Genomic DNA, 17,960 nt, shown 5'->3' on the forward strand with positions numbered 1-17,960 from the left:
ACAGCAGGACCGGGATACGCTGGTAGGATGTCAGGGCACAGTCAGGCACCTTGTTTTTCCAAGAGGACGGACACTCCTTTGCCTGCACCAAAGTTAGCATTAGAAGATATGCCTCGTCTGCAAATGTCCCAGAGCCAGAGAGGGTGGAACCAGGGGGGATCATTGGAATCTGTTTCCCCAGAAAGCCAGCTTGGAGGGAGATTTACTGGGGAGACACACCTGGCCACACGTAGGATCCTACGTGGGCTCTGGAAGCCTCTGGGGACAGGATGTGGGGAGGGGGGCCATGTAAAGCTCCAGCCTTGTCAGACAGGTGGCGTCCCTCAGCTTGCACCCTGGACCCCCTCTGTGCTTTTCCGTAAGTCTGGAGGGCAGCTGGTATGGTGTAAAGAGAAGATACCAGCCTTCTTTCCGAGTCCCTCAGCCTCAGTGGCCCAGATTTTTCAGATAAATGGGAGGAACGTGAAGACCGGGAAAGTCCCTTCCAGCACTGACGTTCTGGGGTCTGCTTGCCTCATGGCTCCTGTCTCCCTAGACAGTATGTGGAGGACGCGGCTGTCAATTCCCCTGGCATGACCCCTACTTCAACTGGCTTATGGGGGCAGACAAAAAACACATAAACAAATACATCCTTTCAGATGGTTGCAAGTGCAGTCAGGAGATGAAACCAGGTGGTGTGTTAGCATGACCTGGGTGGGGGGGAGCATTAGATGTGGTGATCAGGGAAGGTCACTCTGAGGAGGTGACAGCTGAGTTGAGACTGGGGGGAAATGTGTTACAAACAAGGACAGGGCAAGTGCAAGGGCCCTGAAGGGTGTGTGTTCAAGGCCCGAGTGGCTGCAATAGGTGACCCAGGGGTGGACGGAAGCTGGGTCATGCACGATCCTATAGTCCACAGTTGAGTCCTTGGATTTGATTCTAAGGGAAACACGGTTTTAAGCTCTGGCTTACAGTAGGGGAGTGACCCAATCTGATTGTTTTCCCTCTGTCTTGGGGGGCGGGGGGCTCCAGGGGTTGCTCCCCTGCCTTGCAGAGCTCTGGGTGGGGCAAGGTGGGGGTGGGGTGGGTGCCCCAGCAGTGAGGGCTCAGCTTCCTGTGTGGGTGGCTCATTGTGAGCCAACCCAGCGAGCTCACATCCTTCCCTGGGGCCTCTCCTGCTCTCCGGGTCCACCCCTGGTCAAGGAGAACCAGTTCTTCAGCCCAATGAGCACCTACCCAGAGTCACGCATCCACATTTTGGTTGTAACTGGGGAGCCCTCCATCTACATCCTCATGCCTAATCCCATCCATGTCCCCGGCCACACCGACGTCCCCACCATCCCCATCTCCATCTGTTTCCCTTGGGAACCTAATTTCCACTCCAGACTTGAGCCCTGATCAAACCTGGAGCCACCACTCCTGCTTTTTTTGGGACAGAGGGGTTGGCTGGGGGACACCTATTGAGAATGGATTGTGATTTGGAAAATGGCGCCCAAACTCTTCTACACCATCAGCTCCCTCCCCTGTTTCTTCCGAATCCCCTCCCACAATCCCCTCCAGGCTGACTGTGTGCCCCTGCCTCCTTCCCACCCCCACAGAGTGATGCTACTGCTGGATTAGAAGGTTAAGGCTGGGCCTCTCACCCCTGCTCCTCCAGGACCCAGCATCCCAGAGGGGCCTGGAGGTGCAGTTTCCCAAACCTCTGAGCCTCAATTCCCCCCTCCACTGGCCCTGCTCCTTACAGAGCCTTAGCAGCCCCCTGGGGGCACAGTCTCAAGAGAAGGGGAGTGGCTAGAAGGCAGGAGGCTGGGTAAATTTTCATCTTAAGATGCAAATTTGAATCATCAAATTCCTCGCATCACACAAGGGTCATCAGGGTGGCTGAGCAGAGCCCAGCAGGGCAGGCCTGACCGGCCTGACAGCCCGTGAGAGTACTGTGACCAGGCAAATGAGACAGCTCTGCCAGTCACAGAGCATGCGCATGACCTTCATCCCCAACCTCTTCTCTGTCCTGCCTCCATCCCCTTAAGGCATTCCCCGCCCTCACGTCACCTCCTACCCCTCATCTCATCCTTACTGAATATTCATCCTAATTCCAATCCCATCATTGATTCAGTTCCCAACCCTGATCTTGTCCTCATCACTAACCCGTGTTTCAAGAATCTCCCAGTTACCAGGTACTGTGCCTGGAGGTGGGGAGAAAACCAAACCAAATTACAGACAGTCTAATCTAGTGGAAAAGAAAGATATCCATCAAAGATGTTAACTACAGTGCTCTGGGAGCCATTAAGAGTTAAACCTGGTCTTTCTTGATGAAGCAATTATCAAGCTAAGATCTGAAGGAAGAGGAAACATTAACCAGGTCTAAGAGGTGGAGAGGCAACAGTATGTGCAAAGGCCCTGTGGTTGGAAGGAGTCGACCACACTTTATACCTTTACTCAAAAGTCCCCTTCTAAAGAGCTCTTGCCTGGCTACTCTATATCTATATTTGCTCCCCTATACTTTATACAGTAAGTCCCCTACATACTAATGAGTTGTGTTCTGAGAGCACGTTCATAAGTCCAATTTGTTCCTAATTTCAGCAAATTTAGCCTAGGTACCCAACTAACACAACTGGCTGTACAGTACTGTACTGTAATAGGTTTATAATATTTTTCACACAAATAATACATAAACAAACAAAACAAAACAAACAAACAAAAAATAAAGAAAGCATTTTTAATCTTACAGGATAGTACCTTGAAAAGTACAGGAGTACAGGACAACAGCTGGCACTTCTCAGCAGTACCAGCTACATCACCGCTGCTTCTATTCTTGCTTCCAGACATCCTGGGCTTGAAATAAAGATACTGCACTACTATACTCTATACAGCGCTGTACAGTAAAGTACACAAAAGCACAACCACTTGCAGAGGATGCAGGGACATGACAATATATACCAGACACGGGAACTAACTTAGGTGATTGGATATGCGAAAGCATGTTCGCATCTTTAAAAGTTGGCTACTTGAAGGTTCGTGTGTAGGGGACTTACTGTATTATCCTTCCCTGCTTTATAGCTTCTCTTCAGCACTTATCACTCTTTAATGTAGTATTTATTTTTGAAATTAAAAATTTATTTATTTATTTATTTTTGGCTGTGCTCAGTCTTCTTTGCTGTGCGCGGGCTTTCTCTAGTTGCGGCAAGCGGGGGCTACTCTTCGTTGCAGTGCATGGGCTTCTCATTGCGGTGGCTTCTTTTGTTGCGAAGCACGGGCTCTAGGCATGTGGGCTCCCGTAGTTGTGGCACACAGGCTTAGTTGCTCCACCACATATGGGGTCTTCCCGGAGCAGGGCTCGAACCCATGTCCCCCGCATTAGCTGGTGGTTTCTTAACCACGGAGCCACCGGGGAAGTCCCGGGGTATGTTATTTTTAGAAAGCATATGTGGGCACTGCCTGCAAGTAAGTCCCCGGCAGTAGGTCTTCCTTCTGCCCTGCTTCCCATGGCCCTTTCTCAGTGGGTTGTTCATTTTAAAGTTGGGACCATAGGTCACCATCAACCTCTCGAGCAGTTTTCAGGCGGGCCACGCCTTATGCTGCTGGACGGTCTGGAAGAGGGCTGCCCTTGAGCCGCATGACCATTAGGTCCAGTCAGCTGTGGTCAGTGGGATTGGGGGCAGGACTGTCTTCCCCCTATGGTACCCTTCCAGGGGGCTGTGGGTGTGCAGGTACTGTGAGGCTTGGAGTCTTCAAAAGGCATAGTGGTGCCGTCCAATGAGCTTTTATTCTCTGGGGGGTTTTTTTGTTTCTGTTTTGTGGTGTATTGGGGATGAGTTACACCAGACCCAGCAGGGGCATATGGGGGCCTGGTTTTCTGGGGAGTCCTTTTCTCTGGGTGGCAGGTAGCCTAGAGCTATGGGGTCAAAGGGATGTCATGTGGGGCCCTTTTCCCCAGGGGATTTAGATGGAGACGCTGTTCTCGATGATGGGAGGGTCCAGGTAGGTGTAGGGGAGCTCCAGGTCCTGGTTTCTCTCCTGGATGTCTCGCGAGATCTGAGCCAGGCGGCTCTGGAAGGCCGCGATGCTCCAGCACGGGGCCGCCTCCGTGAAGTGCTCGTCCGGGTAGGTGCCCAGGGACCGCTGGGAACCAAACACAAGGCTGGGTGAAGGGGCTGCTTTGCAGCCGGGACCCGCCTTAGCCATCCACCCTGGGGGACCTGAAGCAGCCTACGACTGAACCTCATCCGTGCCCCCTCCCCCTGAACAGTGATGATTACTGCAGGCAGCTCTCGGGGATGAAAGCCCAAGTGAGAGTTTTAAAGGGGGCGGCCTCACTGGAACATATCACACGTTGCCCTTGCAGCTAAGGGTGACTCTGAATCATCTCATTTGGCCATTTGACCCTCCTTGTGAGATGTCCAATGCCCTTGTGTCCTCCTGGGAAGACTCACTGGGCTCTGATGGCACAGTGGGGTGTGGGTCAGGGAGAGTAAACAGTGTCGCCTCCCTTACCCCAGGGCTGGCCTGGTCTGGCTCCCAGCCCCACACTCACTCTGTCTCCAGGCTCCTTGCTCAGCGCCCAGAGGGCAATGATGACATCACATGTGGCATTGACTGGTGGGAGGGTGGCTATGAACCTCTCCGGGCTTGCCTGGCCTTTAGAGGTGGGCGGTGGCAGCTGCATGGTGGGTGGCAGGTTGGGCATCCAGGCACTGAAGTCAAACTGAAGGCCGAGAGGGCAGAGTGAGGCTAGGAGCCCGGCCCCCTCCGTCCCGCCACCCTGGCATTGACCCTTCTCACCTGCCCTGTACCGACAGCGGAATGCTTGGCCGAGCAGGTGAATATCACCATAGTGACATACTGTATCAGGGCTTCCCGTGTCCCCAGGGAGGAGGGTACACCTGCAGGGAGAGCTGGGCTGGGAACGGGGCTACCAGGGTCCTGAGGACAATGCCGCAGTGGCCTGAGGGTAGGACCTAAGAACCGAGGTCCCCCTACCTGAGCTCTCCCGGCCTAGGAAGCCCTCGGAGAAGATCTCCCACACCCAGGCCTGGAGTTCACTGTCATCGCGGACAGACTCATCGCTCAGGTAGTAGATGCCGATCATTTCGGAGACAAAGCTGCTGGTGCACGGGGTTCCATCCCAGCTGTGAACCCCGACCCTCTCTGAGGAGTGCCCCCTCCTGGTCCCAGTGCTATTAATGTCTGGCCCTCCTCCTGGTGGACGCCTCCCTGGGCCTTCCTTCTCCTTCCCAGTCTTCCTTCCTGTCCCCCAAGGCCCCAGTTCTCTGGGGCTGGCCCCCTCACCATTCCACTGCACCCCAGATCTGCATCCCATCGTCCCGGTAGTAGTAGCCTGGGATGTCTTCAACTCCTCGGGCCCGGATATCCTCAGGCAGACACAGGACGGAATAGTTCAGCTGTTCCATGTACCTCTGTACCAGCTCAGAGAAACCTTCAATGCCAAGGCCTGTGGACTGGGAAACGGGACTCCTGGGTACCACAGCCCTTGCCCCAGAAGCAGGAGGTAATAGTGGTTGGGGAGACAGGGCCACTCCCACCCCAAGACCCCAGATTGTTTTCTTGTTTTTTTTTTTTGCGGTACGTGGGCCTCTCACTGTTGTGGCCTCTCCTGTTGCGGAGCACAGGCTCCGGACGTGCAGGCTCAGCGGCCATGGCTCACGGGCCCAGCCGCTCCGCAGCATGTGGGATCTTCCCAGACCGGGGCACGAACCCGTGTTCCCTGCATCGGCAGGCGGACTCTCAACGACTGCGCCACCAGGGAGGCCCAAGACCCCAGATTCTTTACACTGAAGGAATATCCCATCCCCACCCTCCCTAAAGCAGTCCTTACCCTGTCCACCACCTTCCCGGGGGCAATGAGTAGCTCACGGGCCAGCGTGTTGATGTGCAAGGTGTACCGTGTGTGTGGGATCAACAGCTGTAAGGGCCAGAGAAGGCAGAGCTAGGCGAAGCCTGGGTCTCTGTGGCCCCAGACCCGCCCCCCCATAGAGGAACCCAGTCTTGTCAATCACACATGGAGAGAGATGACAGGGACAAGGGAGCAGCCTGGGATAGGGACCAGGGCTCCAGGCCCAGTGATGGGGGCTAAGGTCCACCAGCATCCTCTTCTGTGACCTTGAGCGTGTGTTTTCCTCTCTCTGGGCATCAGATCACTGGGCTAATGAGAGGGCTGATCTGGATAGCACTATGAATCCCTCCAGCTCTGGCCTCCTGTGATTTCCTAACCCCAGGCAGGCAAAGCACTGTGATAACCAGGGCCTGCGGGCCTGGCAATGTGAAATGGTCCCCTAGAGACCACGTCTGAGTGCCAGGCCCTGGGAGCTGTAGATTGTCAGAAAGAATCAGCCTGGATTGAAGAGGACAGAGTAGGGCCTGCATCCAGGACCCAGGAGACTGTCTAAGGAAGAATCAGAAAGTGAGTAGCTGTGGACCCCTCATCTTTACAGAGGAGATGCTCCAGGTCCCTGGAGGAAATGAATCTGGGCCATCTGAAGGCTTAGCAGAGCCCACCTTAGAGACACGGGTCTCCCTCCCAGGGCTCCCCACCCTGCAGCTATCTGCAGAAAACCTGTTGGTCAAAGCCATGTTCACACTTTGGCATCTGTCAGCCCCAGGTCTCTCCTTTCCTAGGAGCTGGGCTTCTGTGATCGCTGTTGGCTTGAGCTCCCCTAAGAAGAGAATCTCTCTGGGGCATAGCCTGCTCTCACATGCGGTCCTCTCCCTCACGCCTGTCCTCATCACCTCACCCTAGCTCAGGGCCTGCTGGAAAGCAGCCTCTCAGGGGAATTGTGCAGGGAGATGCCGCTGAGGCAGAATGGGGGCTCAGCATCTCAGCCTGAAAGGACAGGGCCACGTGGGGACAGGCGGCATAGGACCCCGAAGGGCAGGCCCAGGTGCAGCGACCTGCAGGCTTGGGGCACAGTCTGGGTCGTCTTGCTGGGCGACTGACCTTGAAGAGTGGGTGGCAGTGAGGCAGCTGGCGCAGCGTAGCCAGGGTGAAGACCTCGGTCACCAGGTGTACCTGTAACAGGTGTGTGAGGGCCTCGTGGATGGAGAACTCGGCATTGCGCACCCACGTCTTGGCCAGCAGCCAGTCCCACTTGTCGTCGCTGGGCAGAAAGATGGGGCTGTCGGGCCCAGGGGTCTGGCTGAGCTATAGCAGAGGCCAGTGGGGAGAGGCAGCCTTGAGTGTCTGCCAACCATTTAGTCAGACCTCTCCCTGCCCCTGCCCTGTCGCCTGCCCGGCTGCTGACCTGGATGGCGAGGGGCAGCAGGGGCCCACACCCTGGGCGCTGGTATAGCAGGGTCATTGGGGCCGCGGAGAACTGAGGCCTCCTATTAATGACATTGGTGTGGATGCCAGAGAGGATGCCGTGATCCACCAGGAACAAGGACCCTTTCTGCGGGAGAGAGAAGGGGAGCCAGGGCTGCCATCTGGCTTTCTAAAGGCAGAAGGTGGGGAGTATGGGGGTGGGGAGAGGATTCAGGGCCAGGAGACTGTGTACGGGAGAGGGTGTTCCTGGCACGTAGCACACAGTAGGTCCTTAACAAATGTGAGTGTTATTCCTCTCCAGTAGGGGATGGGCCCAAAGCACTGAGATGGGGGCATGCAGAGCCAGGACTCCTGTGCCCCTCACCTCCAGCTCAGCCTGCAGACTCGTCCCGGGGCCCAACACTGGGGCCACCATGGCATCAGTGACAGGGAAGTTCTTTGGGAGGTGGTGACAGCGGCGGATCAGGACCGGGTTGAGGCCATTCAGGAACTGGTAGGCGAAGAAGGCATCCTCCTGCCAGTGCTCAAACACATACTCTGCAGGGGGGCAGGGGAGATGGGACCAGTCACCCCAGCGCCCAGGGGTCTCCCCCTGAGCGCCATTGTGGCGTTTCTCCTGCGTCCATCCTGTGCTCCCGTCTCTTCTCATGCAGTACTTCCCAGGGTGACCTCTGACCCCTTGGCTTCAGTTCACCAAACAGCAAACCTTAGTCCCCAGCCCACCAGTCCCACCATCTACCTGCCATCTCCAACCCCATGACTCAAACACAGTATATCGGAGGCTGAACATGGGCTCCTGCTCTAGCCCAGTCCCCAGCTCATTGCCTGGCATCCCGGGAATGGCACCTTCATCCACTGGATTGCAGGTGGCAGAGCCCGGAGTCCTCTCGGCAGCTCCCCCCATCCTCCGCCCATCAAGTCCCACCGATTCTCCATCCTCAGTAGCTCTTGCTCCACACGTCCACTCCATCTCTGCTGTCACTGCCTCGCTGAGGATTCCATCCTCTGCTGACCACAGCCAGAGCCTCATAACTGGTCCTCCTGCTTGCACTCCTGTCCCCTAACAGCCCCCTCCCCATGGCACATCTGGCCACAGTACTCCTCAGCTGGCAGCTGGTCCCACTGCACTTAGGAAAGGCCCGAGCTCCTGCCACGGCCTCCACAGTCCTGCACGGCCCAGGGCAAATGCACCTCTCCTGCTTCGCCTCCTGTCTTCCTTCCCTGGCTCAACCCCCTTTGGCCACAGCAGCATCTTTCCCCTCAAAGGTCTCCACTCCTTCCATCTTCAGGGCCTTCACATGCACCGGACCGCCCCCCCCCCCCGAACCTGAAGCACCCTCTGCCCTCACACACCATGCCTGGCGCTGTTGACACCTGCCCCACTTTGAGGTCTCAGCATAAAAGTCACCTCTGTAGAGAGTTCCCTAGCTGGACTAGGCCAGGTTCCCCTTTTACACACTCTCACTGGAGCTAATGCACAGGTTTCATAAGCGAAACTCATTATTTGCCTTTGAGCCTAATGTCTACTTGTCTGCTCAACTGGGAGCCCTGTGGGGGCAAGGACTGTGTCCACAGCCCCTAAGCGAGTGTCTCATGTGTAGTAGCTCAACAAGTGTCTGAGGGATACAAGGCATTAGAAGGTCAGAGATGTCCCCACGACATGTCCTTTTCTGTGTCTGAGGAGAAAGTAAGGTCTCGTGGGAGTCAGGGGCCTGCCCAGGGTCACACAGTGAACTGGCGCTTGGTTTTCTGAGATTCCTGACAGCCAGGAGAGCTGATATCCCAGGGAAGAGGGCTGGAGCCCCGGCTGGAGCCCCTCACCCACGGCTGGGGTCTTCCGGAAGTTGAACACACTTCTCATCTCCTCCAGGCTCTTCCAGAGCCCCTTGCGGTCCAGCACCCCTTTGAGTTTCAGATGTGCCAACCTGCCAGAAGATGTGAAAAGTGGGGAGAGGGAGGCAAGAGGCCCTGGGAGACCCGCCCGCGTTGGCTAAGCTTATCCATCCTGGGGTCCTGAACCAGCCTCCGGGGGGGCCGTGGTAGTCACTGCCCCTGAGGTCATCCTCACCTTGTTGGAATAGGTGGTGAGCAGAGGCTGTGCCCTGGGCTGGGCTGTGTGACCCACATCCCTGACGGTGGGGGAGCTGAGTGGGGGAGGGCAGAAGGCGGGGTACCAGTACATCTGAGGCCCAGGGGCAGGAGAGGGTGGGCATCCTCACATAGAGCCGCCTCGCAGGTAGAAGGTGATGTTCTTTGCCAGAGAGTATTTGATGTTGAGGTCCAGGTTTTTTATGGTCTCCTCGTTGAGGCAGCGAGGCCAGCCTGGGATGTAAGTCTTCCAGCTGGAGGGAGGAGCAGGGAGGCAGCCAGCAAGAAGCCTCAGGGAAACCACTGACTAGGGAGACGGAGTGGCAGACCCCTTGGAGGCCCTGGTCAGGGCCAGCCCCCTTCCACAAGCAGGGGTCTTCCTGGGCTCTGCCCTTCCCCTCCACCCTCAAGGCCGCAGGGAGAGCTGCCATGTTCCCACAGCCATGTTCTCCCCTGGTCAGTTGATTGGTCCAGGGTTGGGCACCTGGCCAGAGCAAGGCCAATCAGAATCCTTCCCAGGGAATTGGAGATTGGGGCTGGACCAGAGGTCATCTCTCTCTGGATATCTGGGTTATAGCACATAAACACCAGGACTGGGAGACTTCCCTGGTGGTGAAGTGGTGAAGAGTCCGTGCTTCCAATGCACGGGGCCCAAGTTTCGATCCCTGGTCAGGGAACTAGACCCCATGTGAGTGCCGCAGCTAAGAGTTTGCCTGCCGCCACTAAGAAGACTGCCTGCCGCAACTAAGACCAGGCACAACCAAATAAATAAATAAATTTTAAAAAATAATTAAAAATAAAGGAGTTGCTATTAAAAAAAAAAAAAAGGCCATTTTCCACTGTGTGGACTGGGAACCAAAGAAAGCTGTTCTGCAGGGAGAGAGGAAAGTGAAGCCAGAGAGAGAAGCATCTAGGGGGCTCCAGAGACAGGGGGAGAGTCACCCTGGCTTCTGGCCCGTAAGATCTGGCTACGCTTCCAGCCCTCACTTCTGTGACCTGTTGACGCATTCCCATTTTTTCTGTCTGCTAGCTGGAGTCTGTTATCGTTCTTGCAACCACAAAACTCCTGACTAACACAGATGCATCACAGAGCGGAGGTTGTCCTGAAGGTGGGAACACAGGAAGGCGTCAGTTGCCTTTGGCAGGCATCCCGTGGAGAGACACTTCAGCCTCCAAAGCTTGGGGGAGCCCAGAAATGTACTCTGGCCTGGCCTAAAGAGATTTAGCCTCTTTAAACCGCTTTATCCAGCAAGCAACACAGCCTGAAGACTTTAGGTGAAATGGTAAAATCATGTCCCTGCAAAGCTGAGGACCCCCAGCCAGTCATCCTCTCATTCCCTCCCATATTCATTCTTTGGTTCATTCCGTCAGTGCCTTTGGGTTTGAACAGGCAACTTCAGAACACAATTTGCAGTTAAAGTACACTGCCACCAGGTGGTGGCCAAACCCTGCTTCTCAAACTTTAATGCACAAAAACTTAGTTCCCCCAGGGATCTTGGTAAAATGCAGATTCTCATCAAGTAGGTTTGGGGTGGGTGGCCCAAGACCCTGTATTTCTAACAAGCTCCCAGGTGATGCCGACCCTGTGGACGTGAGACCTCACTCTGAGTATTGAGGGCGTAGCCACTTGGATCAGAGGTAACTGAGGGACATTATGAACCTCAGTACACACGTGTGCAGGGCTTTGCGGCTGACAAGCTGCATTCTCAACCATCTTCTCATTTGTTCTTCCTAATAACACAAATCAACCTGGTATTCTTAGTTCCTTTTGCAGAAGAAATTAAGGATCAAAAAGGTTAACTAATTTGCTTAAGATTTCACAGCTCCTTTCGGCAGGGCCTAGGCTGGCCTTGCGTCTCCTGACTCCTGTGTCCTTGTTTTGCCAAGAAAGGAAGAAAGGCCACTCCACAGACACAGCTCCCTCCATCTGTTCCCTCACCTGGGGCTGATGCTGGCAGATTAGGCGCCATGGTTTTCTCCGGGATGTAATTCACAACACACGTGGAATCACCAGGAGCCAAGTAAGCCTGCAGCTGCTGTGCCCCCAGAGACCTAAAGCGAAAGCCTGCAGCCCGCTCTTCAGACAGCAGCTCAGCTGGCCAGACCATGACCTTTTGAACATTTGCTCACGCGTGTGGTCCCTGGCTTTCTGCCTTAGAAGTCCTCGCCAGCGACCCAGAAAGACTCCAGCAAGAGTGAGGCATGTAAAAGCAGTGGGTTTCAGGGCTTCCCTGGTGGCGCGGTGGTTGAGAGTCCGTCCCCTGCCGATGCAGGGGACGCGGGTTCGTGCCCCGGTCCGGGAGGATCCCACATGCCGCGGAGCGGCTGGGCCCGTGAGCCATGACCACTGAGCCTGCGCGTCCGGAGCCTGTGCTCCGCAACGGGAGAGGCCACAACAGTGAGAGGCCCGCGTACCGCAAAAAAAAAAAAAAAAAAAAGCAGTGGGTTTCAAACTTCAGTGGGCATGAGTCATCTGGAAGGCTTGTTAAAACAATATTGCTAGCGGAACTTCCCTGGTGGGGCAGTGGTTAAGACTCCCCGCTCCTAATGCAGGCGGCTTGGGTTTGATCTCCGGTCAGGCGCAGCCCAAAAAAAAAACAACCAAAAAACAAAAAAAAACCCCCAATATTGTTAGCAACAAGGATTTACTGTTATCGCACAGGGAATTATACATCCAGCGCCAACTACAATTTGGTACTTGCCATCCTCCGCTACAAGGACAAGGACTAAATTATGTGTTGCTGCTGTTGCTGACTTTCAGCTCCCACAGGAGTTCAGGGTGGCGAGCAGAAATGAGGCATTCTGTGCTCTGGGAGAAATGGGCAGAACAGGTTTTCAGATAGATGTGATTTTATGAACCCAATTCTTGTATCTCCTCATATCCAGAAAAGCACTAAAATCCTTCATGGTGACGACTGCTCTTCGTGACTAGCAGAAACCTTCTGCAAAACAAAATATGTGCTCGATTGCAAGAGCTCCCCCTTCACCAAAATCACGTAGGTACTGACTTTCCCCACTACCTCTGTGGAGCAGTTTCTCAGAGCTCTCTGAAATGCTGTCTCCTGGGCTGTAGTCCTCATTTTGCCCCAAATAAAACTTAACCCACAACTGTCATGCTGCACATTTTTATTAAGCTGATGCCAGTATCTTGTAATAACGTATAGTGGAATATAATCTGCAAATAAACAACCCAGAGCACGCTGCTGTACACCTGAAATGGACACAACGTTGTAAATCAACTAGACTTCAGTTAAAAACACCAACACTGCTGCCCCTCACCCTCAACATCTGATTCAGTAGCTGTGAGGTGGGTCTGAGAAACTGTATTTCTAACGAGTTCCTGGAGATGCTGTGATTGGAAAGGACAGAGGACCAGGCAGGGACTTCAGGCCGCGTCAACACCAGCGGAACGAGGCTGACCCTCATCCCCTCGGGAACCCGCCTCCCCCTCAGTAACCCCCTCCTCACCTGTACATCTCCCGCCTGGCCTGCAGCTCCTCCTGGCGCTGCTGCTGGAGGGTGGGGTGGCGGTCCTCCCAGGAAATCTTCGCTGTGGGAGCAGCGGAGCCGGTGGGGAGGACAGAGAAAGCCCCCTGACCTCCGGCCCCAGCCGCTCTCCCCTCCACTCCAGCCGCCCCTTACCAGATCCCCTGCCCCCATAAGTAGTTTCTCCCACACCAGACTGCCACCCCCCTCTTCCCCCAAACTCCCTGTCCCTCCCCCTCGGCGACACCGGCTCACCTCTCCACTCCCCTTGCCTTTCCCCCCAACACACCAGCCCCCTCCTCCCTCTTGTGTCCTCCTCACCTGTCCCCTCCCGCAGCACCAGGCTCCCGTGGTCCTCCAGCCACTGGTAGCAGGGGAAGCGGAGGGGGGCGCCCCGGGGCGGCGTGAGCTGGACCCAGCGGCAGAACCAGGCGTCGGAGGCCAGGGGCCAGAAAGGACGGAGCAGCGCGGGGGGAGTCTTGTGCAAGCGCAGCAGCAGCACCCGGCCCACGTCCTGGGGGCACGTCACCTCGAAGTCCTCCTCCTGGGGGGCAAGTTTAGTATCCTAGAGCACCGCCTCTCCTGCTCCCTCCTCCGCCGCCCCCACCCCCACCCGACACTCACAGCGCCCGCGCTGAACTCTTTGCCGAAATGGTCCAGGGGCAGTGGCAGGGTCTCTCCTTCGGTCCCCACGATGATGACAGACATTTTGTCCCACGTGCCAGCCCCGAAGGCCTCCCCAGTGGATACCCTCACCCTGAACTCAGCCATGGTGACAGCTGGAGTCTGGCTCTCTCCTGCTCATCCGACGCAACTGCACAGCCCAGAGGCTCACCCCCAGGGACAGGCACCGCCCCACCCTGGCCAGGCCTTGTGGAGGCAACTCAGTTCCCACGGGGCTCATCACCACCCCCAAAAGCAAGCGCTGGCTCGGGGCAGAGAGGGCGTGGCTGAGAGGCAGGAAGGGAGGGATGCAGATGGGGGTTGGGGTGCTCTGAGACGTGAGGGACTGGGCGTCCTGAGGTTTGGGAAACAGAACATTTCAGTGATGGGTGGGGCCGGAGGGAGTTGGGATCCAGTGGAGTTCATGGGTTCGTTTGTCCCCCTCTTAGTTTCTTTGCCTCCTTAGCCTTTAAAAGCCTAGGCAGGACCAACTCCCCACTTTCTACAAGTCTTCTTGGCCTGCCTTCATTATTTTATTTGATTCATGAATAATTTTGAGAACCTGCTCTGTGCCAGGTATTATGTTGGGTGCTGTGAGTATGGCCCCAGGCAAGGCCCAGTCTTTGCCCTTTTGCAGGTTAAAACTCAAGTGTGGAGGGCTTCCCTGGTGGCGCAGTGGTTGGGAGTCCGCCTGCCGATGCAGGGGTCACGGGTTCGTGCCCTGGTCCGGGAAGATCCCACATGCCGTGGAGCAGCTAAGCCCGTGCGCCACAGCTACTGAACCTGCGCTCTAGAGCCCGTGAGCCACAACTACTGAAGCCTGCGTGCCTAGAGCCCGTGTTCCGCAACAAGAGAAGCCACCGCAATGAGAAGCCCATGCACCACAGCTACTGAGCAACTAAGCCCATGCACCACAGCTACTGAGCCTGCGCTTTGGAGCCCGTGAACCCCAACTACTGAAGCCCGAATGCCTAGAGCCTGTACTCCGCAACAAGAGAAGCCACCGCAATGAAGAGTAGCCGCTGCTCGCCGCAATGAGAGAAAGCCCGTGCACAGCAACGAAGACCCAATGCAGCTAAAGATAAATAAATAAATTTATTTTAAAAAAATTGGAGGATGAGGTGACGGTGGAGGCTCTGGCCCCATTCCCTGGATGGCCCCAAGTATGTTGGCAGTCAAGTACCACCACCCCCCCCGCCGCCCCACCTCGACCCTCACCCTCTGGTAAGACTGGAAGGTGTCTCTCTAGAGGAACGGACCAGCCCAAGTGTCATGTGGGGTTCCCCAATGAAATGGCTCTGCCAATTAAGCCCGCCAGTTGATAAGTCCTGTTCACACAGTTTCCAATCAGTTTTTCTTGCCTCATTCTTAAAAATGAATGAATGGCCAAGGATCACCTCATCTTCAAGGAAGGCTTCCATCTAAAAGACAAGGACAAAAACAAAACTGAAGGGGCAGATAATTTAGGGAACAGAAGACTTCAAAGAAATCGTCATTTGGATCCTCAGAGAGAGGAAATCATGCGGCTATAGAAAATATACCCATTGCTTGTATTAAAATATACCCAATTTTACCCGTCGTTTCTGGGGAAAAAGTTTGGATTTTATAGATCACCCATTTTATAAATTGTGGTAAAATACACATAACATAGGGGCTTCCCTGGTGGCGCAGTGGTTGAGAGTCCGCCTGCCGATGCAGGGGACACGGGTTCGTGCCCCGGACTCAGAAGATCCCACATGCCGCGGAGCGGCTGGGCCCGTGAGCCATGGCCGCTGAGCCTGCACATCTGGAGCCTGTGCTCCGCAACGGGAGAGGCCACAACAGTGAGAGGCCCGCGTACCGCAAAAAAAAAAAAAGATATCAGGGTGGCTGTGTCCATCGTAGCCACGTTGGTGATGATGATGAGCTGTGAGGGCTGTGGGGATTTTTCAGAAGTATGTTGGGAGGTCTTTTCTGGGCAATAGAAAAGCCCAAACAATAAATACTCCCTAAATAATTCAAGGAAATCTTCTCGTAGGAAGTGAGTTTTAAACTAGTGATGAAAAACTGATACAATTTTAATAGGCAGAGATAAACAAACAGGATAATCTAAACTCAAACCAGCCCGATAAAATATGGGAGCATACTGGTTTATGTAACTGGAAAATTCAGGAGTAATGGCTTCAGGCCTGGATGGATCCAGGTGCCCAGAACATGTGTCAGGAATTGTGCTTCCTCAATATTTCATTTCTGCTTTCTTCTGTGTTGAGCTGTGTTAGCTCATTCTCAGGCAGACTTTTCCCAAGTGGTGGCAGAAATGATGACCAGCAGCTCTGGGCTTCTATCCTTCCAGCTTAGCAACCCTAGCACAAAGACGATGTCACCCGCTTACTGCAGATGTTCTGGGGCTGACCCTCACTGAACTGGCCTTGGTCACAGACTCTGAAGCTGGAGCTGGAATTAGTCCCATACAAACTATATGGATTGAGGGTGGAGATGGGTGGATCCCCAAAGGAATTTTAGATGTGGGAAGAAATAGGCAAAAAAAAAAAAAAATGTGTTTATTCTACCTTTTCTGGGAGAAGTCCCTCTCAGAAACCATCTGTCAGCGGATTGCTGACCTGAGTTTTTCAAAAATCTCAGCCAAGGTTTAGAGGTCTTCTGAAATGGAGAGCTTGTTCTGGTTATCCATTGCTGCATGATAAACTACACTAAAACTCTCTCTTTTTTTAAAAAATGTATTTGTTTATTTAGTTTTGGCTGCGTTGGGTCTTCGTTGCTGCGTGCGGGCTTTCTCTAGTTGCGGTGAGTGGGGGTTACTCTTCGTTGAGGTGCGCCGGCTTCTCATTGCGGTGGCTTCTCTTGTTGCAGAGCACGGGCTCTAGGCACATGGGCTTCAGTGGTTGTGGCTTGCAGGCTCAGTAGTTGTGGTGCTCCATGGCCTGTGGGATCTTCCCGGACCAGGGCTCGAACCCGTGTCCCCTGCACTGGCAGGCAGATTCTTAACCACTGCGCCACCTGGGTAGCCTCGTCTTTATTGAATTTGTTACAGCATTGCTTCTGTTTTATGTTTTGGTTTTTTTGGCCAAGGCATGGGGGATCTTAGCTCCCCGACCAGGGATCGAACCCGCATCCCCTGCATTAGAAGGCGAAGTCTTAACCACTGGACCACCAGAGAAGTCCCAGCTGCTGCTTTCTGCCTTCAGTGATGAAGAAGGCTGGGGAAGCTACTCCCCAACCCCCAGGGGACTATACCCAGGATGGATCCAAATGTTGTGGGGACCCTCAGCTCATCCAACCTTTTTTTGTTTGTTTGTTTGTTTTTGGCTGGGCTGCGCGGCTCGCGGGATCTTAGTTCCCCGACCAGGGATCGAACCTGGGCCCCCGGCAGTGAAAGCACAGAGTCCTAACCACTGGACCACCAGGGAATTCCCAAGCTTATCCAACTTTGAAGGCCCTCTTTAAGAAAAAGAATACAAAATTGGGTAGTGAGGCTTGGAAGGGACTTGTGCGGGTGAGAGATTGTGAAGTTTCACCTTCATCAGCTTTGCAGTGAAATCACCTCTGCACAGGTAGAGAGGATGGCATCTCCAGCCAGCACCAGCAGACCAGGGGAATTTTCCTGAGCCGGCAACCAGTTAAGCTTCCGCTGTATTCCTCCTTTGAAGAATGAGGGGGTGGGGGTCCCAGGATCAAATGATGCCCCTATGTCCCTCCTCTCCTGATGGAGAAGCCAGAGTTGGGGGAGGAGGGAAGGAGCAGGCCTGCTCCTTCCCTCCTCCCCCACTACACCCCCGCCCCACCAGGGCCCTGACCGGCGTGGTGAGGAACAGACTTTCAGAGCATATTAGGAAATGGGAGTTTTCAACTGGACTGGACTTTTGAAGGTACTGGTTGGAGAAATGTAAAATGGGTTCATGTTCATATCCCACCAAGTCAAAAGTCTTTAAGAATCTGATTGCACAGACATTGGTTTGGAGTTTAAGTCGTGCTCTTGCAGAAAAGAATCAAGGGGTCACAAAGCAGGGCTGCCTGTGAGAGAAACATCTCCAGAGCATCGCTGAGAGGCACCCCGAGGCCTAGAGCCTGGACTCCTGGGTGTGCTTCCTGATCCCAAGATTTGCTGGAACTGCGGTGATTGACAAGGCTTTTCACCACTGGGAGCCTCAGTTTCCATGTGTGTAAAATGGGTTGTGTGAGGATTAGGTGTCGTATATGGGGACGTGCTTTTTAGGTGATGGGATCGATGTTCCCTGTGACAGAATGGGTAAGCGCCAGTGTGGCATGCCCTTCTCTGGGTCCAGGACCAGAGACCCAGACTCAGGGGTGGGTGGTAAAGTGCAATGTCCCTGGTGGAGGTGACAAAATGGCTTTAGTTTGGATGGACGAGTCTCTAGACTGTGACAAACAAGCTCCTCTCTGTGGGAACCTGGGTTTCCCAGACATCGCAGTTGTCCTTCTCCCCAATTTCTCTGCTCCCTTCCCC

At 54.5% G+C, this 17,960-nt stretch overlaps 1 protein-coding gene across 1 annotated transcript; it reads right to left on the minus strand.

Annotated features, from left to right (window-relative positions):
* Nucleotides 1-2,636: 2,636 nt before the first annotated feature.
* ALOX15B (arachidonate 15-lipoxygenase type B) lies at nt 2,637-17,195 on the minus strand. Its single transcript, XM_089900387.1, is given in 16 exon segments — nt 2,637-4,101; nt 4,514-4,684; nt 4,762-4,862; nt 4,960-5,081; nt 5,269-5,438; nt 5,816-5,902; nt 6,935-7,138; nt 7,239-7,385; nt 7,623-7,795; nt 8,135-8,204; nt 8,206-8,318; nt 9,080-9,183; nt 9,478-9,600; nt 12,815-12,896; nt 13,154-13,376; nt 13,457-17,195. Coding segments are annotated over 16 exon segments (2,217 nt in total). The 5' UTR covers nt 13,604-17,195; the 3' UTR covers nt 2,637-3,921.
* Between the last annotated feature and the right edge of the window lie 765 nt (nt 17,196-17,960).

This window comes from Delphinapterus leucas, chromosome 19 (genome assembly GCF_059928025.1).
Source record: "Delphinapterus leucas isolate spDelLeu-1000000601 "Yukka" chromosome 19, BTC_Dleu_Yukka2, whole genome shotgun sequence".
NCBI lineage: Eukaryota > Metazoa > Chordata > Mammalia > Artiodactyla > Monodontidae > Delphinapterus > Delphinapterus leucas.